The 27,542-nt window shown below is 31.0% G+C and overlaps 1 protein-coding gene across 1 annotated transcript in view; it reads left to right on the top strand.

Annotated features, from left to right (window-relative positions):
* The window catches only part of LOC139494191 (piggyBac transposable element-derived protein 4-like), a 35,816-nt gene extending 29,036 nt beyond the window's left edge, over positions 1-6,780 (top strand). Inside the window, exon 2 of the mRNA XM_071282366.1 lies at positions 6,640-6,780. Coding sequence (XP_071138467.1) covers positions 6,640-6,780 — 141 coding nt within the window. The remainder of the gene's footprint in view (positions 1-6,639) is intronic.
* Positions 6,781-27,542: the final 20,762 nt, after the last annotated feature.

The raw sequence follows: 27,542 nt of genomic DNA, 5'->3' as shown, positions 1-27,542 counted from the left end.
TTGTTGTAATTGGCAGAAAACAACAAGTAATGTATGAGATGGACATTGTATGTCTTATATCATTATCTACCTGTTGTTATTTACAGAAAACAGCAAGTAAAAGTATGATAGAGACATTGTATGTCTTATATCATATTCTACGTGTTGTAATTGGCAGAAAACAACAAGTAAAGTATGATATGGACACTGCATGTCTGATATCATATTCTACCTGTTGTAATTGGCAGAAAACAGCAAGTAGAATATGATAGGGACATTGTATGTCTTATATCGTTTTCTACCTGTTGTAATTGGCAGAAAACAACAAGTAGAATATGAAAGGAACATTGTATGTCTTATATCATATTCTACCTGTTGTAATTATCAGAAAACCACAAGCAAAGTATGATAGGGACACTGTATGTCTTATATCATTGTCTAACTGTTGTAATTGGCAGAAAACAACAAGCAAAGTATGATAGATACACTATATGTGTTATATCATTGTCTTACTGTTGTTATTGACAGAAAACAATTAGTAAAAGTATGATAGGGACATTGTTTGTCTTATATCATATTCTACCTGCTGTAATTGGCAGAAAACAACAAGTAGACTATGATAGGAACATTGTATGTCTTATATCATATTCTTCCTGTTGTTATTGGCCGAAAAGCAACAAGTATAAAATGAAAGGGACATTGTATGTCATATATCATATTCTACCTGTTGTTATTGGCAGAAAACAACAAGAATAAAATGATAGGGACATTGTATGTCTTATATCATATTCTACCTGTTGTAATTGGCAGAAAACAACAAGTAGAATATGATAGGAACATTGTATGTCTTATATCATATTCTACCTGTTTTAATTGGCAGAAAACAACAAGTAGAGTATGATAGGGACACTGTATTTTTTATATCATATTCTACCTGCTGTAATTGGCAAAAAATAACAAGTAGAATATGATAGGAACATTGTATGTCTTATATCATATTCTACCTGTTGTAATTGGCAGAAAACATCAAGCAAAGTATGAAAGGTACACTATATGTGTTATATCATATTTAACTTGTTGTAATTGGCAGAAAACAACAAGTATAATATGATAGGGACACTGTATGTTTTATATCATATTCTATCTGTAGTAATTGGCAGAAAACAACAAGTAGAATATGAAAGGGACATTGTATGTCTTATATCATATTCTACCTGTTGTAATTGGCAGAAAACAACAAGTAGAATATATAAGAGACATTTTATGTCTTAAATCATATTTTGCAATTTTTAATTGGCAGAAAACAACAAGTTAAGTATGATAGGGACACTGTATGTCTTATATCATAGTCTACCTGTTGTTATTGACAGAAAACAACAAGTAAAGGTATTACGGGGATATTGTTTGTCTTATATCATATTCTACCTGTTGTAATCGGCAGAAAACAACAAGTAGAATATGATAGGGACATTGTATGTCTTATATCGTATTCTACCTGTTGTTATTGGCAGAAAACAACAATTATAAAATGATAAGAACATTGTATGTCTTATATCATATTCTACCTGTTGTAATTGGCAGAAAACAACAAGTATAATATGATAGGGACACTGTATGTTTTATATCATATTCTACCTGTTGTAATTTGCAGAAAACAAAAAGTAGAATATGAAAGGGACACTGTATGTCTTATATCATATTCTACCTGTTGTTATTGGCAGAAAACAAAAAGTAAAGTATGATAGGGACATTGTATGTCTTATATCATATTCTACTTGTCGTAATTTGCAGAAAACAACAAGTAAAGTATGATAGGGACACTGTATGTCTGATATCATATTTTACCTGTTGTAATTGGCAGAAAACAGCAAGTAGAATATGAAAGGGACACTGTATGTCTTATATCATATTCTACCTGTTGTAATTGGCAGAAAACAAAAAGTAAAGTATGATAGGGACATTGTATATCTTATATCATTGTCTACCTGTTGTTATTGACAGAAAACAACAAGTCAAAGTATGATAGGGACATTGTATGTCTTATATCGTATTCTACCTGTTGTAATTATCAGAAAACCACAAGCAAAATATGATAGGTACATTGTATGTTTTATATCATTGTCCATCTGTTGTCATTGACAGAAAACAACAAGTAAAAGTATGATGGGGACATTGTTTGTCTTATATCATATTCTACCTGTTGTTATCGACAGAAAACAATAGGTAGAATATAATACGGACATTGTATGTCTTATACCATATTCTACCTGTTGTTATTGGCAGAAAAAAACAAGTATAAAATCATAGGGACATTGTATGTCTTATATCATATTCTACCTGTTGTAATTGGCAGGAAACAACAATTATAATATGATAGGGACAATGTATGTTTTATATCATATTCTATCTGTTGTAAATGGCAGAAAACAACAAGTAGAATATGAAAGGGACATTGTATGTCCCTATATCATATTCTACCTGTTGTAATTGGCAGAAAACAACAAGTCAAGTATGATAGGGACACTGCATATCTTATAGCATGGTCTACCTGTTGTTATTGACAGAAAACAACAAGTAAAAGTATGATGGGGACATTGTTTGTCTTATATCATATTCTACCTGTTGTAATCGGCAGAAAACAACAAGTAGAATATGATAGGGACATTATAGGTCTTATATCATATTCTACCTGTTGTAAATGGCAGAAAACAACTAGCAAAGTATGAAAGGTACACTATATGTGTTATATCATATTTAACTTGTTGTAATTGGCAGAAAACGACAAGTAGAATATGATAGGGACATTGAATGTCTTATATCATATTCTACCTCTTGTAATTGGCCGAAAACAACAAGTAGAATATGAAAGGGACATTGTATGTCTTATATCATATTCTACCTGTTGTAATAGGCAGAAAACAACAAGTAGAATATGAATAGGACATTGTATGTCTTATATCATATTTTACAATTTTTAATTGGCAGAAAACAACAAGTTAAGTATGATATTGACATTATTTGTCTTATATCATATTCTACCTGCTGAAATTGGCAGAAAACAACAAGTAGAATATGATAGGAACATTGTATGTCTTATATCATATTCTTCCTGCTGTTATTGGCAGAAAACAACAAGTATAAAAAGATAGGGACATTGTATGTCTTATATCATATTCTACCTGTTGTAATTGGCAGAAAACAACAAGTAGAATATGATAGGAACATTGTATGTCTTATATCATATTCTATCTGTTTTAATTGGCAGAAAACAACAAGCAGAGTATGATAGGGACACTGTATTTTTTATATCATATTTTACCTGCTGTAATTGGCAGAAAACAACAAGTAGAATATGATAGGAACATTGTATGTCTTATATCATATTCTACCTGTTGTAATTGGAAGAAAACATCAAGCAAAGTATGAAAGGTACACTATATGTGTTATATCATATTTAACGTGTTGTAATTGGCAGAAAACAACAAGTATAATATGATAGGGACACTGTATGTTTTATATCATATTCTATCTGTTGTAATTGGCAGAAAACAACAAGTAGAATATGATAGGGACATTGTATGTCTTATATCATATTTTGCAATTTTTAATAGGCAGAAAACAAAAAGTAGAGTATGATAGGGACACTGTATTTTTTATATCATATTCTACCTGCTGTAATTTGCAAAAAATAACAAGTAGAATATGATAGGGACATTGTATGTCTTATATCATATTCTGCCTGTTGTAATTGGCAGAAAACAACAAGCATAATATGATAGGGACACTGTATGTTTTATATCATATTCTACCTGTTGTAATTTGCAGAAAACAACAAGTAGAATATGAAAGGGACACTGTATGTCTTATATCATATTCTACCTGCTGTAATTGACAGAAAATAACAAGTAAAATTATGATAGGGATATTGAATGTCTTATATCATATTCTACCTGTTGTAATTGGCAGAAAACAACAAGTAGAATATCATAGGGACATTGTATGTCTCATATCATATTCTACCTGTTGTAATTGGCAGAAAACAACAAGTATAAAATGATAGGGACATTGTATGTCTAATATCATATTCTACCTGTTGTAATTGGCAGAAAACAACAAGTAGAATATGATAGAGACACTGTATGTTTTATGTCATATTCTACCTGCTGTAATTGGCAGAAAACAATAAGTAGAATATGATAGGAACATTGTATGTCTTATATCATATTCTACCTGTTTTAATTGGCGGAAAGCAACAGTAGAGTATGATAGGGACACTGTATTTTTTATATCATATTCTACCTGCTGTAATTGGCAGAAAACAACAAGTAGAATATGATAGGAACATTGTATGTCTTATATCATATTCTACCTGTTGTAATTGGCAGAAAACATCAAGCAAAGTATGAAAGGTACACTTTATGTGTAATATAATATTTCACTTGTTGTAATTGGCAGAAAACAACAAGTAGAATATGATATGGACATTGTATGTCTTATTTCATAGTCTACCTGTTGTAATTGGCAGAAAATAACAAGTAAAAGTATGATAGGGATATTGAATGTCTTATATCATATTCTACCTGTTGTATTGGCAGAAAACAGCAAGTAGAATATGATAGGGACATTGTATGTCTCATATCATATTCTACCTGTTGTAATTGGCAGAAAACAACAAGTATAATATGATAGGGACACTGTACGTTTTATATCATATTCTTTCTGTTGTAATTGGCAGAAAACAACAAGTAGAATATGAAAGGGACATTGTATGTCTTATATCATATTCTACCTGTTGTAATTGGCAGTAATGGAATTTAAGTTAATAGACTTAACTTCAGTTATCGCCGGGGCCACTCACGGATTGTGTCTCATGTTTTAGATTTACCCAACATGTGTGACGATATATTCTGTGACGTCATTTAGTCCTTTTTAGAATTTCCTCGCAGCAAGCAAGCTGTTTAAATTTTGTAAGCGGTAAACTTGAAAATTGAAATGATAAAGTAAACTACTGTAAGAATTTGTATGGTTATAACCTGACTCATGCTCCTAATGTTTATTAGAAGTACTAATCTTAGAAAGAATTCGTTTTATCGATCCATTTTTTAACCATATTGCATCGCCACGTGGAGAGCACATGCAAAGACTGAATGAGAAATTGGTCCCATGAATGGATTATTCGTTTCCATTTTTATAATTATTTAATTTTTACAAGTGTGAGTAATTAGATGCAACATTGTCCTAAGATTTGCAGATTATAAACATGTTTACCATGCGTCATTGTATATTTCTACATAAATTAGATGCACGAGGAGTTTAATTTGTTTTTAGTTTAATTTTTTTTATATATTACTTTTCCCCCATATCTTATACGATTGAAATTGAGTATTGACAGATCGTCTACTGCCTATGGGTATATATTTCTTTATATTATTTGTTGATATACTATAATACTATATTTTATGATATACAAATACAATCAACTATCTTGTGGTTTGCTGTAGTTTTGGTAAGTATTTTTATCTGTGTAGGTAAAATTTGTTGTTCACAAATCTTCATCAAGATTATTTAACATATATTATGTACCAGTTGTACTTTTAATAAAAATATCTATTTATCTATCTAGACATTTATCATATATATGGACCAAGTTGTGCGTTAAATAAAATAGCTATCTATCTACCTAGATTATTTAATATATACATGTACCAAGTTGTACGTTAAATAATATCTATCTATCTATCTATCTAGATTATTTAATATATATATATATTTATATATTTACCAAGTTGTACGTTAAATAATATCTATCTATCTATCTAGATTATTTAATATATATATATATATTTATATATTTACCAAGTTGTACGTTAAATAATATCTATCTATCTATCTAGATTATTTAATATATATATATATATATATATTTATATATTTACCAAGTTGTACGTTAAATAAAAATATCTATTTATCTACCTATCTGTAGTTATCTCATATCTGGTTCACAGCTTTGCAGCGAACCGCCCTTTTTATGGCAGTTGACAGAGTCTCTGTTTTCCTCCGTCAATGAGGCAGAATTCGCTGCATAGAATCTTAATGTTAACTATGAAATTTTAGGTTTTTGGATAATACAGACTACACTTGTGTATCCCACGGTGTTTTCTAAATTTAAAGCACCAGTGTATCCCACGGTGCATCTTTACATTTTCATATATATCTATCTTCACATCTATCTATCTACCTGGTTGCCATATTATCTTCGGGTAACCGACCATAGATCTATCTACATATACATGGTCTATGGTCTATCTATCTATATATATATATTATATATTGTATGAATCTATCATATTATGAATAAAAGCTGTGGCCAGATATCGCCAAACCATATATGTATTTTGTTTTAATGGCACCATCTGAGATAATGGAATTTAAGTTAATAGACTTAAATTCAGTTATCGCCGGGGCCACTCACGGATTGTGTCTCATGTTTTAGATTTACCCAACATGTGTGACGATATATTCTGTGACGTCATTTAGTCCTTTTTAGAATTTCCTCGCAGCAAGCAAGCTGTTTAAATTTTGTAAGCGGTAAACTTGAAAACCCGCCCTCCCATTCCTTTTTATTGAACAAGATACTGCTCTTTTGTATTTATTTTTCAGGTTTGTGTCGGTGATAGTGATGATACAGATTTGACTGATGATGTTAACTCGTTTGCTGTTGAGAAAAGTGACTTTTATTTGAACTTTGAGCATCATAAATATATTCCCGTAAATGGCAGAATTCGCTGCATAGAATCTTAATGTTAACTATGAAATTTTAGGTTTTTGGATAATACAGACTACACTTGTGTATCCCACGGTGTTTTCTAAATTTAAAGCACCAGTGTATCCCACGGTGCATCTTTACATTTTCATATATATCTATCTTCACATCTATCTATCTACCTGGTTGCCATATTATCTTCGGGTAACCGACCATAGATCTATCTACATATACATGGTCTATGGTCTATCTATCTATATATATATATTATATATTGTATGAATCTATCATATTATGAATAAAAGCTGTGGCCAGATATCGCCAAACCATATATGTATTTTGTTTTAATGGCACCATCTGAGATAAACAACAAGTAGAATATGAAAGGGACATTTTATGTCTTAAATCATATTTTGCAATTTTTAATTGGCAGAAAACAACAAGTTAAGTATGATGGCGACACTGTATGTCTTATATCATTGTCTACCTGTTGTTATTGACAGAAAACAACAAGTAAATGTATGATGGGGACATTGTTTGTCTTATATCATATTCTACCTGTTGTAATCGGCAGAAAACAACAAGTAGAATATGATAGGGACATTGTATGTCTTATATCATATTCTACCTGTTGTTATTGGCAGAAAACAACAAGTATAAAATGATAAGGACATTGTATGTCTTATATCATATTCTACCTGTTGTAATTGACAGAAAACAACAAGTATAATATGATAGGGAAACTGTATGTTTTATATCATATTCTACCTGTTGTAATTTGCAGAAAACAACAACTACAATATGAAAGGGACACTGTATGTCTTATATCATATTCTACCTGTTGTAATTAACAGAAAAACACAAGCAAAGTATGAATGGTACACTATATGTGTTATATCATATTTTACTTGTTGTAATTGGCAGAAAACAAAAATTAAAGTATGAGAGGGACATTGTATGTCTTATATCATTGTCTACCTGTTGTTATTGACAGAAAACAACAAGTAAAATTATGACAGAGACATTGTATTTCTTATATCATATTCTACCTGTTGTAATTGGCAGAAAACAACAAGTAAAGTATGATATGGACACTGCATGTCTGATATCATATTCTACGTGTTGTAATTGGCAGAAAACAACAAGTTAAGTATGATATGGACACTGTATGTCTTATATCATAGTCTACCTGTTGTAATTGACAGAAAATAACATGTAAAAGTATAATAGGGACATTGAATGTCTTATATCATATTCTACCTCTTGTAATTGGCAGAAAACAGCAAGTAGAATATGATAGGGACATTGTATGTCTTATATCGTATTCTACCTGTTGTAATTGGCAGAAAACAACAAGTAGAATATGAAAGGAACATTGCATGTCTTATATCATATTCTACCTGTTGTAATTATCAGAAAACCACAAGCAAAGTATGATAGGGACACTGTATGTCTTATATCATTGTCTAACTGTTGTAATTGGCAGAAAACAACAAGCAAAGTATGATAGATACACTATATGTGTTATATCATTGTCTTACTGTTGTTATTGACATAAAACAACAAGTAAAAGTATGATAGGGACATTGTTTGTCTTATATCATATTCTACCTGCTGTAATTGGCAGAAAACAACAAGTAGACTATGATAGGAACATTGTATGTCTTATATCATATTCTTCCTGTTGTCATTGGCCGAAAAGCAACAAATATAAAATGATAAGGACATTGTATTTCATATATCATATTCTACCTGCTGTAATTGGCAGAAAACAATAAGTAGAATATGATAGGAACATTGTATGTCTTATATCATATTCTACCTGTTTTAATTGGCAGAAAACAACAAGTAGAGTATGATAGGGACACTGTATTTTTTTTTATCATATTCTACCTGTTGTAATTGCAGAAAACATCAAGCAAAGTATAAAAGGTACACTTTATGTGTAATATAATATTTAACTTGTTGTAATTGGCAGAAAACAACAAGTAGAATATGATATGGACATTGTATGTCTTATTTCATAGTCTACCTGTTGTAATTGGCAGAAAATAACAAGTAAAAGTATGATAGGGATATTGAATGTCTTATATCATATTCTACCTGTTGTAATTGGCAGAAAACAGCAAGTAGAATATGATAGGGACATTGTATGTCTCATATCATATTCTACCTGTTGTAATTGGCAGAAAACAACAAGTATAATATGATAGGGACACTGTACGTTTTATATCATATTCTTTCTGTTGTAATTGGCAGAAAACAACAAGTAGAATATGAAAGGGACATTGTATGTCTTATATCATATTCTACCTGTTGTAATTGGCAGTAAACAACAAGTACAATATGAAAGGAACATTTTATGTCTTAAATCATAATTTGCAATTTTTAATTGGCAGAAAACAACAAGTTAAGTATGATGGGGACACTGTATGTCTTATTTCATTGTCTACCTGTTGTTATTGACAGAAAACAACAAGTAAATGTATGATGGGGACATTGTATTTCATATATCATATTCTACCTGTTGTAATCAGCAGAAAACAACAAGTAGAATATGATAGGGACATTGTATGTCTTATATCATATTCTACCTGTTCTACCTGTTGTAATTGGCAGAAAACAACAAGCATAATATGATAGGGACACTGTATGTTTTATATCATATTCTACCTGTTGTAATTTGCAGAAAACAACAAGTAGAATATGAAAGGGACACTGTATGTCTTATATCATATTCTACCTGTTGTAATTGACAGAAAACAACAAGTAGAATATGATAGGGACATTGTATGTCTCATATCATATTCTACCTGTTGTAATTGGCAGAAAATAACAAGTAAAAGTATGATAGGGATATTGAATGTCTTATATCATATTCTACCTGTTGTAATTGGCAGAAAACAGCAAGTAGAATATGATAGGGACATTGTATGTCTCATATCATATTCTACCTGTTGTAATTGGTAGAAAACAACAAGTATAATATGATAGGGACACTGTACGTTTTATATCATATTCTTTCTGTTGTAATTGGCAGAAAACCACAAGCAAAGTATGATAGGTACATTGTATGTCTTATATTATTGTCCATCTGTTGTTATTGACAAAAACAACAAGTAAAAGTATGATGGGGACATTGTTTGTCTTATATTATATTCTACCTGTTGTTATTGGCAGAAAACAACAAGTCGAATATGATAGGGACATTGTATGTCTTAAACCATATTCTACCTGTTGTTATTGGCAGAAAACAACAAGTGTAAAATGATAGGGACATTGTATGTCTTATATCATATTCTACCTGTTGTAATTATCAGAAAACAACAAGCAAAGTATGATAGGTACATTGTACGTCTTATAACATTGTCCATCTGTTGTTATTGACAGAAAACAACAAGTAAAAGTATGATGGGGACATTGTTTGTCTTATATCATATTCTACCTGTTGTTATCGGTAGAAAACAATAAGTAGAATATAATACGGACATTGTATGTCTTATACCATATTCTACCTGTTGTTATTGGCAGAAAACAACAAGTATAAAATCATAGGGACATTGTTTGTCTAATATCATATTCTACCTGTTGTAATTGGCAGAAAACAACAATTATAATATGATAGGGACAATGTATCTTTTATATCATATTCTACCTGTTGTAAATGTCAGAAAACAACAAGTAGAATATGAAAGTGGCATTGTATGTCCCTATATCATATTCTACCTGTTGTAATTGGCAGAAAACAACAAGTAAAGTATGACACAAGTAAAAGTATGATAGGGACATTGTATGTCTTATATCATATTCTACCTGTTGTAATTGGCAGAAAACAACAAGTAGAATATGAAAGGGACATTGTATGTCTTATATCATATTCTACCTGTTGTAATTGGCAAAAAACAACAAGTAGAATATGATAGGAACATTGTAAGTCTTATATCATATTCTTCCTGCTGTTATTGGCAGAAAACAACAAGTATAAAATGATAGGGACATCGTATGTCTTATATCATATTCTACCTGTTGTAATTGGCAGAAAACAACAAGTAGAATATGATAGGGACACTGTATGTTTTAAATCATATTCTACCTGCTGTAATTGGCAGAAAACAACAAGTAGAATATGATAGGAACATTTTATGTCTTAAATCATATTTTGCAATTTTTAATTGGCAGAAAATAACAAGTTAAGTATGATGGGGACACTGTATGTCTTATATCATTGTCTACCTGTTGTTATTGACAGCAAACAACAAGTAAATGTATGATGAAATGTATGATGGGGACATTGTTTGTCTTATATCATATTCTACCTGTTGTAATCGGCAGAAAACAACAAGTAGAATAGGATAGGGACATTGTATGTCTTATATCATATCCTACCTGTTGTTATTGGCAGAATACAACAAGTATAAAATGATAAGGACATTGTATGTCTTATATCATATTCTACCTGTTGTAATTAACAGAAAACAACAAGTATAATATGATAGGGACACTGTATTTTTTATATCATATTCTACCTGCTGTAATTGGCAGAAAATAACAAGTAGAATATGATAGGAACATTGTATGTCTTATGTCATATTCTACCTGTTGTAATTGGCAGAAAACATCAAGCAAAGTATGAAAGGTACACTATATGTGTTATATCATATTTAACTTGTTGTAATTGGCAGAAAACAACAAGTATAATATGATAGGGACACTTTATATTTTATATCATATTCTATCTGTTGTAATTGGCAGAAAACAACAAGTAGAATATAAAAGGGACATTGTATGTCTTATATCATATTCTACCTGTTGTAATTGGCAGAAAACAACAAGTAAAGTATGATATGGACACTGAATGTCTGATATCATATTCTACCTGTTGTAATTGGCAGAAAACAAGAAGTTAATTATGATATGGACACTGTATGTCTTATATAATAGTCTACCTGCTGTTATTGGCAGAAAACAACAAGTCGAATATGATAGGGACATTTTATGTCTTAAACCATATTCTACCTGTTGTTATTGGCAGAAAACAACAAGTGTAAAATGATAGGGACATTGTATGTCTTATATCATATTCTACCTGTTGTAATTATCAGAACACAACAAGCAAAGTATGATAGGTACATTGTACGTCTTATAACATTGTCCATCTGTTGTTATTGACAGAAAACAACAAGTAAAAGTATGATGGGGACATTGTTTGTCTTATATCATATTCTACCTGTTGTTATCGGTAGAAAACAATAAGTAGAATATAATACGGACATTGTATGTCTTATACCATATTCTACCTGTTGTTATTGGCAGAAAACAACAAGTAAAAAATCATAGGGACATTGTTTGTCTTAGATCATATTTTACCTGTTGTAATTGGCAGAAAACAACAATTATAATATGATAGGGACAATGTATCTTTTATATCATATTCTACCTGTTGTAAATGTCAGAAAACAACAAGTAGAATATGAAAGTGACATTGTATGTCCCTATATCATATTCTACCTGTTGTTATTGGCAGAAAACAACAAGTCAAGTATGATAGGGACACTGTTTATCTTATAGCATGGTCTACCTGTTGTTATTGACAGTCGGTCATGTGATCACAATAATTTTCTGATATGTATTGACAATTGTCTAAGAAGTAAACTTGAACCAACCACACAAATACCAAGAATTTGCCACATTTTTCAATAAATTATACCGCTTTTTTGATAATTCACTTAGATGTTACCTTAAATCGACCATATTTTATAGATTTTTGCATAGAATGTACACCTAACCTAACTTTGATATATTGTGTTTTTTGGCACATTTTACCGTAAATTTGACATTTTTTTGATAATTGTATTTGATGCAACTTAAATCGGTCATTTGATCAAGATAATTTTCTGATATGTATTGACAATTGTCTAAGAAGTAGACTTGAACCAACCACACAAATATTAAGAATTTGCCACATTTTTCAGTAAATTTTACCGCTTTTTTGATAATTCATTTAGATGTTACCTTAAATCGACCATATTTTATAAATATTTGCATAAAATGTATACCTACCCTATCTTCGGTGTATTGGTATATTGACAATTGTCCAAGAAGTAAACTTGAACCAATCACACAAGTATAAAGAATTTGCCACATTTTTTAGTAAATTTTACCGCTTTTTTGATAATTCACTTAAATGTTACCTTAAATCGACCATATTTTATAGATATTTGCATAGAATGTACACCTGACCTAACTTTATTATATTGTTTTTTTTTTGGCACATTTTATCGTAAATTTGACATTTTTTTGATAACTGTATTTAATTTACCTTAAATCGGTTATTTGATCAAGATAATTTTCTGATATGTATTGACAATTGTCTAAGAAGTAAACTTGAACCAACCATACAAATATTAAGAATTTGTCACATTTTTCAGTAAATTTTACCGCTTTTTTGATAATTCATTTAGATGTAACTATCAATTACAGTTGCCCTGAGAGAATGTGCAAGTCAGTATGTAGAAGGAAAGCTGATATGAAGCAGCATCTTAAAAAAGTTCATGACATTGAAAATGTTCTTAAACTGGAAACTCAATTAACCAGCTGTAAGAAAGAGGTCAGAGAAAATAAAGGAATTGTTGATCCTGGTGTTTTTATTTTTCGTGGCTGGACCAAATTAGCAACAACAACAACCTCTACCAATCATTCACCAATACTTTTACCACTATGGGTAACACAGATACACCATCTATCACCAGCACACCATCTATCATCACTACACTATATATCACCACTTCACCATCTTTCGTCGAAAATCTTCCACCAAAATTTCCAGAAACACCAAGACCGCCATTACTTCCACTACCAGACCTTCCTATATTTCCTGATCGAACCCCATTTTCCTTAACATCAAGAATTTCTCTTGCAGAATATAAAAACAGAAGCCAGCCGGAAACATAAAATGCCTATTCTGGGCATCCTGCAAACAACCATTCTGGTTGTACCTCAACAATTTCAAGTAATGAAAACCTGACAACAGAGCAAAACAACTAATCTGGTTGTAAGACAACAAGCAGTGAAACTCAGACATCAATTACAGATCTGCCTCCGTTGGTGTTGCAACTGATTCCAGAGACCCACCCAGAAGTAGAATCCCTTCTACGGTGGTTGTGTAACTCAATGGACGGTTGCGTGAGTCGGCGAAACACAAGTTGGAGAATATCATAATCAAGGAGTCAGGAAGCAGACTAAAAGATAGAGAAAGAAGACGGAAACTAGAAGCAAAAAACAGAGAAATTAGGAGACAAATAGCTGAAAACAAATGGAGAAATGAACTGTTCAGAGACATTGCCAAACAATAGACGTTGAAACTTTATATTTAATATTGTGATGTTACTCTATATTTATTAACAACAACGCTGTTAACCGTTTATGAATGGAAAACATTTCCATTCTCTCATTTAAGTAACCTCCAAAGTGTTGTCAGATGAAAATGCAACCACTTGTTAATTGTTAATGTCAGAGATTTGATTGAAACAATAAAGACAGGTTGTCATGGGCATTATTTGTGTGCATGCATCAATTATCTTTCAGCTATAGAAACAGAATTGAATGTGAAGGTGCAGAAGCCTGTTGAAGAGGATAACTTGATTGGTAGTAATTTTATTTTATTTCTTGATTAGATAATTTATGTTGAACATCTGTAAACATTAAAAATATTGAAGCAACTCAAAATTTACCAAAAAATCTGCCAAGACCCGGCAGATCTATGTGGAGAACACATACCAACTTAATATTGAATTATGGGAAATAAAATTAAAAACCTATAACATGTATAAGGCCGAACTTATTAGACGGGCATAAATTGGCGCATGGCGAAAAAAATGGAAAAGATTTAAAACATTACACAGATTTGAGGCCTTATCTTTTTTAAGGGACACATGTTTGCGAATGACGTCACGATTGTAAATCAGACACAGATTTGAGGCCTAATAATTTTTGCGGACAGATTAGCGATTGAAGTCACGATGGGGCATAGATTTGAGAAACGGACACAGATTTGAGGCCGTACACAGATCTGAGGTTTACATATAAGTAGGAGCAGTAGCAAAACAAGTTTTCTATGATGTAATTACCACGAAAAAAGTTCAAACTAAATTTAAGCCTACTGATTTGCAACCTTGTGACATTACAGATTAAGTGAAATTGATCAGCTATTTTGACAAAATTTTAAACAAAAGCTTTATGATAAATGTGATCATAACTTGCATTTATTTCGTATAAATTTTCACAAAACAACATTCATTTCTATAATAGAAAACATTCAGAACTGGAGATACATGTACAGGTTCATAAGACAAAAAATAAATGACCGATACTTTAAAGTACATGTAGTTCACCTACCAGCATGACCAGTCGATAATATATGTATAGCCGTGTTGTTTACTCATACATGTATATGTAATAATTCTCATTTTCAACATACATCTAAACTTAGTTCTTGCTATATCTTGCAACTAATATTTGATGCAAATGTTTGATCTACCCTAATAAAACAAAATTTAATTATACATGTACCTGTAATCAATTGTTCACCAATAAACTCAACGGTTCTTTGTAATTGATGTTTGCCAGACATAAGACCACCAAAGTGGCGCATGATTTTTAAAGAAAGTTTGGAATCCCTGTCAACTTTGTCAACAACATGCAGCACTTGTCTGTACATTTCGACATTTACAAATTCTCCATATTTGTACGTTGGATCCTTTTCATGAGTTGGTAAAGATTTGATAAAATCATTTATTGTGCCATTTTTCATCAGACTATGAAATAGACCTTCTACATTACTCCAACTGGTATCTACACCTACAAGAAATATATATATACAAAATTCAAACTGCAATAAGTTTGTCTATGAAACAATGAGAAAAAAATGCACATTTCAATATATAGTTATTGCTAAACTTAAACCTCAAGACCATCCAAGTAAGGACAAAATCCTGCATCCTTACTTTAAACTACATGTATTAGGCCATAATAAATAATAGATTTGTTTGCCCAAACGCTACCTACCCAGAAAAAAGCTGCCTACTCAAATTCTTTTTATGTCCTGATTTGAAGAAGTTTTTTTTTAATCAAATAGGCATGAAGACTAATAAACATCTGATACCTCAATTTCTTTTTTTGAAAAAAAAATAAAAAATGCCTACCTACCTACCCACTGTCTCAACCTTTGGGTAGGGTTTGGGCAAACCAAAATATTTTTAAGTGTGGCCTTATTTATCTCTACCAGAAAGAAGTTATCATCTATGTGAATTCAATATACAATGTATTGCAAATTTTGTATTCAATCATTCCTGTAAACAGGTACATGAGGGTTGGCACAAGTACTTTTTTCGTGCACGTCTTTTTCACATTATCTTGTGTTTTAATGCAGGTATATACTTCTTAGTCTTGTTTTTATTATTCGCTCATTTATTTACCAGTGTTTACGTTCTGTTATTTGGAATTGTTGTTGATATAAAAATCGTGTCACCCGCACCCTTTTGTTTTGACTACTTTAATGCTTTTGTATGGGGAACATATGTTTGGACCCCCCGCCCCCCTTTTGTATTTGGTAAGGCGTCAACGAAAAAAAGTATAATAGCTTTTCAAAACGTCATAATTATTTGGACTAGATTCGCCCCTGCACGACATGGAATAAAAAAGTGTAAAAATAACTCTCTACCTATTACCATCCTTATCAATATCAATCAAGTTATAAGGCAGCAACCATTTGATTTTCTAGGGGGCTATGGATTTTTTTCTTTCAATTTTAGCATTACATATAACGTGACGGTACCCAAGTTGCACCTATTATGACAGTTTTTTCACCTACGTTTTTTTTATGATAAAGACAAAAATTTCCATTCTGTGTTTATTTTGTAGCCGTATCCTTCTTTATTATATAGGTACACCAATTTGATTTTTAATCCATATGGAATCATAGAAAAATTGGTCTAAACTGACCTCCAAACCATCAATGATTCTGAAATGAGGAGTACCCAAATTGCATCCATGCTTAAATTCGCACTGTCAAAATTCTAATAACAGAGCTTTTGTTTAATTTCTTTAAATATTTTGAACAATTGGATATTAGTCCATGCTTCCCTCTTTAATTTTTTTAAATGGATACTTGTAACATATTGTATTTGATCATTTTAAAAAGATGACGTTTTGATGACGTCGCCATGCGACGTTTCAGTACATTTTGCTTTTTCAGTAAACACTTCTCCTGTTGATAAATACTGTGAACGTTTTGTGCATATCTAAATAGTTTTACCTATGTTGAAAGATGTGCATAGTATCAAATCATAAAAATACAAATTGTTTACGGTCTCTAGGAAATCTTGTAAGATTATTTTTACTATTTTGGCTTAATAGGTGCAATTTGGGTACTCGGTGCAATTTGGGTACCGTTACGTTAGTGGCAGCTGAGGGTGAAACAAACATTTTTTTTCTCAGGGTCAAAAACAAATTATTTTTTTCTACAAAAAAAGTCCATAGCCCCCCCCCCCCGAAAATCAAATGGTTGCTGCCTAATACAATGCAAAAGTAAATTTGTAATATTAACTTTCTTCTATGCACTCATGATATATAAATTTCTCCATATCCTTTTCTTCATATCCACATTTTTCACATTTTAAAACAACCACCTCGTCTTCTGTCTCTTCCAACTAAACTACCTTTTGACAACGGAGAGATATCAGAGCTCCAGAAGAGACGCACCTTGCAAAAAAATACAAATGGAGATCTCCAGTTTCAATCCAACGGCCCAAAAAAAACAGACCCCTAAAGAATTCGTCAGATGTTTCCCTCGGTTTTAGTTTGTTACCCCGACTTTGTTTTTGGTCCATGGATTTATGAGTTTTGAACAGCGGTATACAATCTGACACGGCAGTGTTCTTTTTAAGTCTTTTGATGTTGAATCTGTTATCTAGGGTTTTCTTGCATCGTGTCTCAAAGGAACTTTTGCTTTTTTATTAGATTGAGGGTGATGTTTTTTTATGCCCCTCAGACAGAAAAGGAAGATACACCAAAGAGCAGTAAAAAGTGGGTGACCCCTCAAGTGGTAGGTGCCAAATATAGATTGTAAAATAACATGTTAATAAAACCTAATGCACATCTAGCAAAGCAAGGAATTTTAATATCCAATGCATTAGTAAATGCCAAAGATAATAAAGTTGTCATTTCTGCCCTTAATTGTACAGATAGGGATCTTACACTGAAAAAACTAAAATTTGTAGGAAATATTCAGTTTGTTAGTAAAATTTCTGAGTCTTTAGGATGTGACAAATCAGAAACTGAGGAGTTACCTGAACATTTACAATGTATGCTTGAAAAAGTGTCCTCTAAGCTTTCAAAAGAACAAAAAGATAATATAAAAAGGCTAATTTTTAATTTTTAAGATATTTTTCTGGGACCCCAAGGGAAATTAGGTCGCACTGAACTTGTCAAACATACAATTGACACTGGTGATGCCATGCCCATTAGAATTCCTCCAAGGAAAGTTGCTCTGGCTCAAAAAGACATTGTTAGTTAAGAAATTGAAATATGTTAAAAAAAAAACCGACACAATAGAGCCCAGCAATAGTCCCTGGAGTTCCCCAGTCTTGCTCTGTAAGAAAAAGGACCAGACTTGGAGGTTCTGCATAGACTATAGAGGCCTTAACCTTTTGACCCGCAATGATGCCTACCCTTTGCCCCCTATTGATACTTCTTTAGATTTATTGAGAGGGAATAAATGGTTTAGCACGATCGACCTTCCGGTTATTGGCAATGTTTAGTGGATGAAAAAGATAGACCAAAAACAGCCTTTTCTTGTCATCGTGGATTATTTTAATTTAAAGTAATGCCTTTTGGCCTGTGCAATGCACCTAGCTGTTTTGAGAGAGTATTACAAGGCTATAGACGATGTTATCATTTTTGGACCTACTTTTGAAAAAGCACTTGAAAATGTAGAATTTGTTTTTTAAAGATTTAAGCAAGCAAATTCAAAATTAAAACCAAAAAAGTGTTCTTTATTTCAACATCAAATTTTATTTTTGGGACATTTAATTACGGATGAAGGAATTGCTTGTGATTCCTCAAAAATTGGAAGCTGTAAGTGATTGGCCTACCCCTAAAAATATCAATGAGGTTCGTAAATTATTAGGATTAGCAGGATATTACAGACGTTTTATTCCTGAAAAGTTACCTCTACTCTTACCCATTTAACTAAAAAGGGGATACGGTTTGAATGGACCACGCAGTGTCAAGTCTTTTGATTGTCTTAAAAGCAAATTAATACCTGCGCCTATTTTAAATTATTTTAGATACTGACGCCAGTGGGCATGCCGTTGGTGCAGTTCTTTCACAAATTCAAAATGGTGAAGAAAAAGTTCTTGCCTATGCCAGTAAAATGTTAAGTGAAACCCAGAGAAATTATTGTTCTACTTACAGGGAACTTTTGGCAGCATTAACCTTTGTGAAACATTTTAGACATCATCAAAAATTTTAAATAAGGAGTGATCATGCTTCCTTAAGATGGCTTAATAATTTTAAGAATCCAGAGGGGATGGTGATCACCCCACCCTCTCTTGTTGAAGACTTGTAAACGGTGAAATTCCCAACCCTTGTTTATAAAATCGCCGAAAATCACACAATATTAGACAAAGGCAACACTAGTATTCCGCTGTTCAAAACTCATAAATCCATGGACAAAAACCGAAATCGGGGTAACAAACAAAAACCGAGCAAAACGCATTAAATAAAAGAGGAGAACAATTACATAACACTGAATGTAACACACACAGAAACGGACCAAACATCAGACAAAATCCCACGATAATAACAAATACAACATCAAAACCAAATACATGAATTTGGGATAGACAAGTACCGTGACACGTCTTAACGCAACATGAATTTACACTAAAAAAGAAAAGAAAACAAAGGACGCAACGTCAAAATGTAACACGCACAGAAACGAACAATAATATAACAATGGCCATCTTCCTGACTTGGTACAGGATATTTGTAAAGAGGACAAATGATGGGTTGAACCTGGTTGTGTGGCATACCAAACCTCGCACTTTAATGGCCATGTTAAATATAACATTGAAATGACAACATAATACTACACTACAGGACTACAATACAAAAAAATTGGAGAATATTTTAGACAAAGAAACACATGATGAATAGATAACAAAAGGCATCAGGTTTTTAAAATTTAATACGTCAAAAACGCGCCTCGTCCTCACAAGACTCACCAGTGACGTCCAGATATAGCAGATCGAAAGTAAAAAAAAGTACAAAGTTGTACAGTAATGAAAATCAAAAGTTGAAAAAAGGTTATGTCAATTACGTCTATGTTTTTATGCTTGGGAACATGTAAAGATAATAATTTAAACTCCTTATTAATACCTTATTACGAAATTACTGTTAAAGAGAAACACTTTAGAAAATGAAGATAGATTAATGAGCAAATTATGCCTAGACAAGCAAGTCTGTTCTGATGACTAATAACTATACAAGAAATCTGAGAGACCCAAAGTCAACACTGCAATACTCTCCTGTTCTGCCTGACAGACTTGCATCAAAAGAGCGGTTGAACTAAATATACAATTTATAGAATATAATAGTCTAGTTCAAGACTAAGGGAACAACCTACACAAACGTACCAAAAACTTCAAACTCCTACACGTTTATGTTTGGTAAGGTACATATGATGCTTCAACCATAGTAAGGAAATATCTAAAGCTTGTATTTGAAGGAGTCAAATTTTAAAAGTGTTGTTAAGTCCTTGAACGGTTTAGAATGTCGCTGTTCTGATTGCAGATAATTCTTGAGCTGCTTATTATTGATGTTGCTTTTGGTTGCTGTGTATGTTTTTGTTTTCGGTCAAAAGATCCTTAGAGCTTTTGTATGTATATTGATAACTTTTCGACATTTTACTGTAAATTTCACCATTTTTTTGATAATTGTAATTAATGTTATCTTAAATCGGTCATTTGACCAAGACAACTTTCTAATATGTATTGATAATTGTAATTGATATTATCTTTAATCGGTCATTTGACCAAGACAACTTACTAATATGTATTGATAACTGTATTTGATGTTACAATTAAATCGGTCATTTGACCAAGACAACTTTCTAATATGTATTTATAATTGTATTTGATGTTAACTTAAATCGGTCATTTGACCGAAATACTTTCTAACACGTATTGACAAATGCTTTTGAAGTCAATTTGAACAAACCAAACCTTCATTATGGAATTTTATACTTTTTTTAGTAAATTTTACCACTTTGGGATAATTCATTCAGATGTTACCTTCAATTAACCATATTTACAGGATAGTTGTAAATAATACAACAGCAAACCTGTTGTATGTATATTGATAACTTTTCGACATTTTACTGTAAATTTTACCATTTTTTTGATAATTGTAATTAATGTTATCTTAAATCGCTCATTTGACCAAGACAACTTTCTAATATGTATTGACAATTGTAATTGATGTTATCTTTAATCGGTCATTTGACCAAGACAACTTACTAATATGTATTGATAACTGTATTTGATGTTACAATTAAATCGGTCATTTGATCAAGACAACTTTCTAATATGTATTAATAATTGTATTTGATGTTAACTTAAATCGGTCATTTGACCGAAATACTTTCGTACACGTATTGACAAATGCATTTGAAGTCAGTTTGAACAAACCAAACCTTCATTATATAATTATAATACTGTTTAAGTAAATTTTACCACTTTTTGGACAATTCATTCAGATGTTACCTTGAATTGACCATATTTATAGGATAATTGTAAATAATAGAACAGCAAACCTGTCGATGGTATATTGATAACTTTTCGACATTTTACTGTAAATTTGATTTTTTTTAAATTGTAATTGATGTTACCTTAAATCGGTCATTTGACCAAGACAACATTCTAATATGTATTGATAATTGGATTTGATGTAACCTTAAATCGGTCATTTGACCAAGACAACTTTCTAATATGTATTGATAATTGGATTTGATGTTACCTTAAGTCGGTCATTTGACCGAGATACTTTCTTATATGTATTGACAAATGTATTTGAAGTCCTTTTTGACCAACCAAACCTTTAGTATATAATTATAATACTTTTTTAGTAAATCTTACCACTTTTTAGATAATTCATTAAGATGTTACCTTCAATTGACAATATTTATAGGATAGTTGTAAATAATACAAGAGCACACCTTTTGTATGTATATTGATAACTTTTCGACATTTTACTGTAAATTTGACCATTTTTTTTATAATTGTAATTAATGTTATCTTAAATCGGTCATTTGACCAAGACAACTTTCTAATATGTATTGATAATTGTAATTGATGTTATCTTTAATCGGTCATTTGACCAAGACAACTTACTAATATGTATTGATAACTGTATTTGATGTTACAATTAAATCGGTCATTTGACCAAGACAACTTTCTAATATGTATCGATAATTGTATTTGATGTTAACTTAAATCGGTCATTTGACCGAAATACTTTCTAACACGTATTGACAAATGCTTTTGAAGTCAATTTGAACCAAACCTTCATTATAGAATTTTATACTTTTTTTAGTAAATTTTACCACTTTGGGATAATTCATTCAGATGTTACCTTCAATTAACCATATTTACAGGATAGTTGTAAATAATACAACAGCAAACCTGTTGTATGTATATTGATAACTTTTCGACATTTTACTGTAAATTTGACCATTTTTTTTGATAATTGTAATTAATGTTATCTTAAATCGGTCATTTGACCAAGACAACTTTCTAATATGTATTGATAATTGTGATTGATGTTATCTTTAATCGGTCATTTGACCAAGACAACTTACTAATATGTATTGATAACTGTATTTGATGTTACAATTAAATCGGTCATTTGACCAAGACAACTTTCTAATATGTATAAATAATTGTATTTGATGTTACCTTAAATCGGTCATTTGACCGAAATACTTTCTAACACGTATTGACAAATGCATTTGAAGTCAATTGGAACAAACCAAACCTTCATTATAGAATTATAATTTATTAGTAAATTTTACCACTTTGGGATAATTCATTTTGACCATTTTTTTTGATAATTGTAATTGATGTTATCTTAAATCGGTCATTTGACCAAAACAACATTGTAGTATGTATTGATAATTGTATTTGATGTTACCTTAAATCGGTCATTTGACCAAGACAACTTTCTAATATGTATTAATAATTGTATCTGATGATACCATAAATCGGTCATTTGACCGAAATACTTTCTTACAGGTATTCACAAATGCATTTGAAGTCAATTTGAACAACCAAACCTTCATTATAGAATTATATTACTTTTTTAGTAAATTTTACCACTTTTGGGATGAATCATTCAGATGTTACCTTCAATTAACCATATTTACAGGATAGTTATAAATAATACAACGGCAAACCTGTTGTATGTATATTGATAACTTTTCGACATTTTACTGTAAATTTGACCATTTTTTTGATAATTGTAATTAATGTTATCTTAAATCGGTCATTTGACCAAGACAACTTTCTAATATGTATTGATAATTGTAATTGATGTTATCTTTAATCGGTCATTTGACCAAGACAACTTACTAATATGTATTGATAACTGTATTTGATGTTACAATTAAATCGGTGATTTGACCAAGACAACTTTCTAATATGTATTGATAATTGTATTTGATGTTAACTTAAATCGGTCATTTGACCGAAATACTTTCTAACACGTATTGACAAATGCTTTTGAAGTCAATTTGAACAAACCAAACCTTCATTATAGAATTTGATACTTTTTTTAGTAAATTTTACCACTTTGGGATAATTCATTCAGATGTTACCTTCAATTAACCATATTTACAGGATAGTTGTAAATAATACAACAGCAAACCTGTTGTATGTATATTGATAACTTTTCGACATTTTACTGTAAATTTTACCATTTTTTTGATAATTGTAATTAATGTTATCTTAAATCGGTCATTTGACCAAGACAACTTTCTAATATGTATTGATAACTGTATTTGATGTTACAATTAAATCGGTCATTTGACCAAGACAACTTTCTAATATGTATAAATAATTGTATTTGATGTTACCTTAAATCGGTCATTTGACCGAAATACTTTCTAACACGTATTGACAAATGCATTTGAAGTCAATTGGAACAAACCAAACCTTCATTATAGAATTATAATACTTTTTTTAGTAAATTTTACCACTTTGGGATAATTCATTTTGACCATTTTTTTTTATAATTGTAATTGATGTTATCTTAAATCGGTCATTTGACCAAAACAACATTGTAATATGTATTGATAATTGTATTTGATGTTACCTTAAATCGGTCATTTGACCAAGACAACTTTCTAATATGTATTAATAATTGTATCTGATGATACCTTAAATCGGTCATTTGACCGAAATACTTTCTTACAGGTATTCACAAATGCATTTGAAGTCAATTTGAACAACCAAACCTTCATTATAGAATTATATTACTTTTTTAGTAAATTTTACCACTTTTGGGATGAATCATTCAGATGTTACCTTCAATTAACCATATTTACAGGATAGTTATAAATAATACAACGGCAAACCTGTTGTATGTATATTGATAACTTTTCGACATTTTACTGTAAATTTTACCATTTTTTTGATAATTGTAATTAATGTTATCTTAAATCGGTCATTTGACCAAGACAACTTTCTAATATGTATTGATAATTGTAATTGATGTTATCTTTAATCGGTCATTTGAATAAGACAACTTACTAATATGTATTGATAACTGTATTTGATGTTACAATTAAATCGGTCATTTGACCAAGACAACTTTCTAATATGTATAAATAATTGTATTTGATGTTACCTTAAATCGGTCATTTGACCGAAATGCTTTCGTACACGTATTAACAAATGCATTTGAAGTCAGTTTGAACAAACCAAACCTTCATTATAGAATTATAATACTGTTTAAGTAAATTTTACCACTTTTTGGACAATTCATTCAGATGTTACCTTGAATTGACCATATTTATAGGATAATTGTAAATAATAGAACAGCAAACCTGTCGATGGTATATTGATAATTTTTCGACATTTTACTGTAAATTTGATTTTTTTTTTAATTGTAATTGATGTTACCTTAAATCGGTCATTTGACCAAGACAACATTCTAATATGTATTGATAATTGGATTTGATGTAACCTTAAATCGGTCATTTGACCAAAACAACTTTCTAATATGTATTGATAATTGTATTTGATGTTACCTTAAGTCGGTCATTTGACCGAGATACTTTCTTATATGTATTGACAAATGTATTTGAAGTCCTTTTTGACCAACCAAACCTTTAGTATATAAATATAATACTTTTTTAGTAAATCTTACCACTTTTTAGATAATTCATTAAGATGTTACCTTCAATTGACAATATTTATAGGATAGTAGTAAATAATACAAGAGCACACCTGTTGTAGGTATATTGATAACTTTTCGACATTTTACGGTAAATTTGACCATTTTTTTGATAATTGTAATTAATGTTATCTTAAATCGGTCATTTGACCAAGACAACTTTCTAATATGTATGATAGTTGTAATTGATGGTATCTTAAATTGGTTTTATTTGGTATTTTAACATAAACAGATAAAAAAAGATACATAATATACTTCTATTAACAAAATTCTACATCTATAGAAGCAAATTAGCTATGGAACAAACCAATATAATAGCACTTAAAAATTATTTAAAGGAAAACTTATTAATAGAAAAAAATATATTCTTTAAAAATAAATTACTCAGCAGAAAAACTGCTGGAACCCCTGGACTCCTTCAGTATCATAAAAAACAAGACGTTTTAATTTTCAAAATGGACGCCGTTGCCATGGAAACAACACAATTGTCGAAAATTGAAAATCGTACAAAATGCTTTGAAAACCGATAGAAAGATCTGCTGTGATTCATGTATCTCCATTCACTGATGAAAATTTTTGAATTGGCTGCCGTTTAGTGTCAATTGGGGATCCAGGGTGACATCCGCTATTGCTTGCAATGGCAATTCTTGTAATTGTGTTTGTGCCAATAAGATATTTGTATTTTAAAATTACATCTGGGTGATGCTCAGACAACAGAGGATGCGTGTAATCTGAAACTCCGCACCAGTTATTGGGAATTTCAAAACCAATCAGAAATAAACAAGAAAAATCTTACATAGAAAATGCTTAATTCTGTGATGATAGAGTACATGAGAGCTGCTTAGAATGCGTAAGTTTATATTTTCGCACATCTTGCACAACAATCTGACCAAAATGTCTTATATCTGGTTTTTCTTAACTTGTCCTTGTACGTATTTTTTTTAATTCCACTGCATGTTGCTTTATATCTAAATTAACATTTGATTGGTTTAAACTATGAAGCTATTAATTTTTTTCTGGACAATTTTTTTTTCTCCATAGTCGGAAGTTAGCCTATTTTGGTTGCTGCCTTATATCAGCTGTCGATGGCAACAGTTAGTTTGTTTGCTTTGTTAAATCATTAGAAGAATTGTGCGTCTGAACTTTGAAGAAATAACTCAACATTTCTGTACAAAATGCAACCAATTCGGTAAATTGAACTTTTTTTTCAGATTTTTCCAAGTAGCTGACTTAGGATTTGTTATAAAGTTTATACCATGCCAAGTTAGAAATCAAGTAAGCATTTTGCTCCAGAACAATTAGTTTGTAGCCTGAAGGGGGCTTTATATTTTTAATTCAAGTTTTTTTCAGGTTTAAAAAATGCAGCAAGCCTCTACATTTATGTATTTATTAATTTTAATGTTTGGTTTTCCTTTCATTAATTATACCCCACGCAACGGGTTACTGAGGGTATAATGTTTTTGACCCGTCCGGCCGTCAGTCCTGTTTCTTGTCATCGCAACTCCTCTCAAACCACACAACAGAATTTCACGAAAAGTTTTCAGATCATAAGGACATACTATGTAGTTGTGCATATCGACGGGAAATTGCGGTTCTACAAGTTATTGGCAAAATGGATAGGCTTCCACTGTGATTAAAGGTGACTTTAATATCAATGTTTTGAAGGATTCAAATAAGTTATTAATAAAAGCATTGGCTACAAAAGATTTCTGTAAAGTTGTGCATTCACCTACTCATATTTCTGGTTCCTGTATTAACCATATGTAAGAGACAAAGTATACGATGCTAGAGTTATCCCCGTTCCATATTCCCAACATTCTGCCATTCAAATTAGGATAAATATGTGGAGGTAAGCATTTGATTGTGTTTGTTTAACTTGCGAAGTGATATTATGTTTCTCCAGTGACAATATGAAGACGTGGGGTATGTGAGCGTGCTCACAAAGGTAATTTATTTTAGTGTACTTATTGCGTATATTTCTTGGCTGATTATGTTAAGATTTACTCAATACTGTAAATTCAGAAATGGTTGCTTGTTGCAAATATTGTTAAACCCTTAACAATGATAAATGCATGTCTTAATTGTGTCTGTAGTTGTTCTTTAGATTGATCGTGATATACTTCAAGCAATTCCTGATGATTTCTCAAAAGACAACATACATTGAGCTGGAAATCGATTTGTTTTGAGAGAATTCTTCAAGAAGGGGGCGAAAACAAAAAGACTACACTTATCAAAAACTTTAGAAAAGGGTTAAATATACAGAAAGAAGATTCAGACTCGGAAGAGGGGA

The sequence above is a fragment of the Mytilus edulis genome, chromosome 11 (assembly GCF_963676685.1).
Source record: "Mytilus edulis chromosome 11, xbMytEdul2.2, whole genome shotgun sequence".
Taxonomy (NCBI): domain Eukaryota; kingdom Metazoa; phylum Mollusca; class Bivalvia; order Mytilida; family Mytilidae; genus Mytilus; species Mytilus edulis.
The sequence above is the reverse complement of the archived record's forward strand: the minus strand, read 5'-3'. Positions and strand labels throughout refer to the sequence as shown.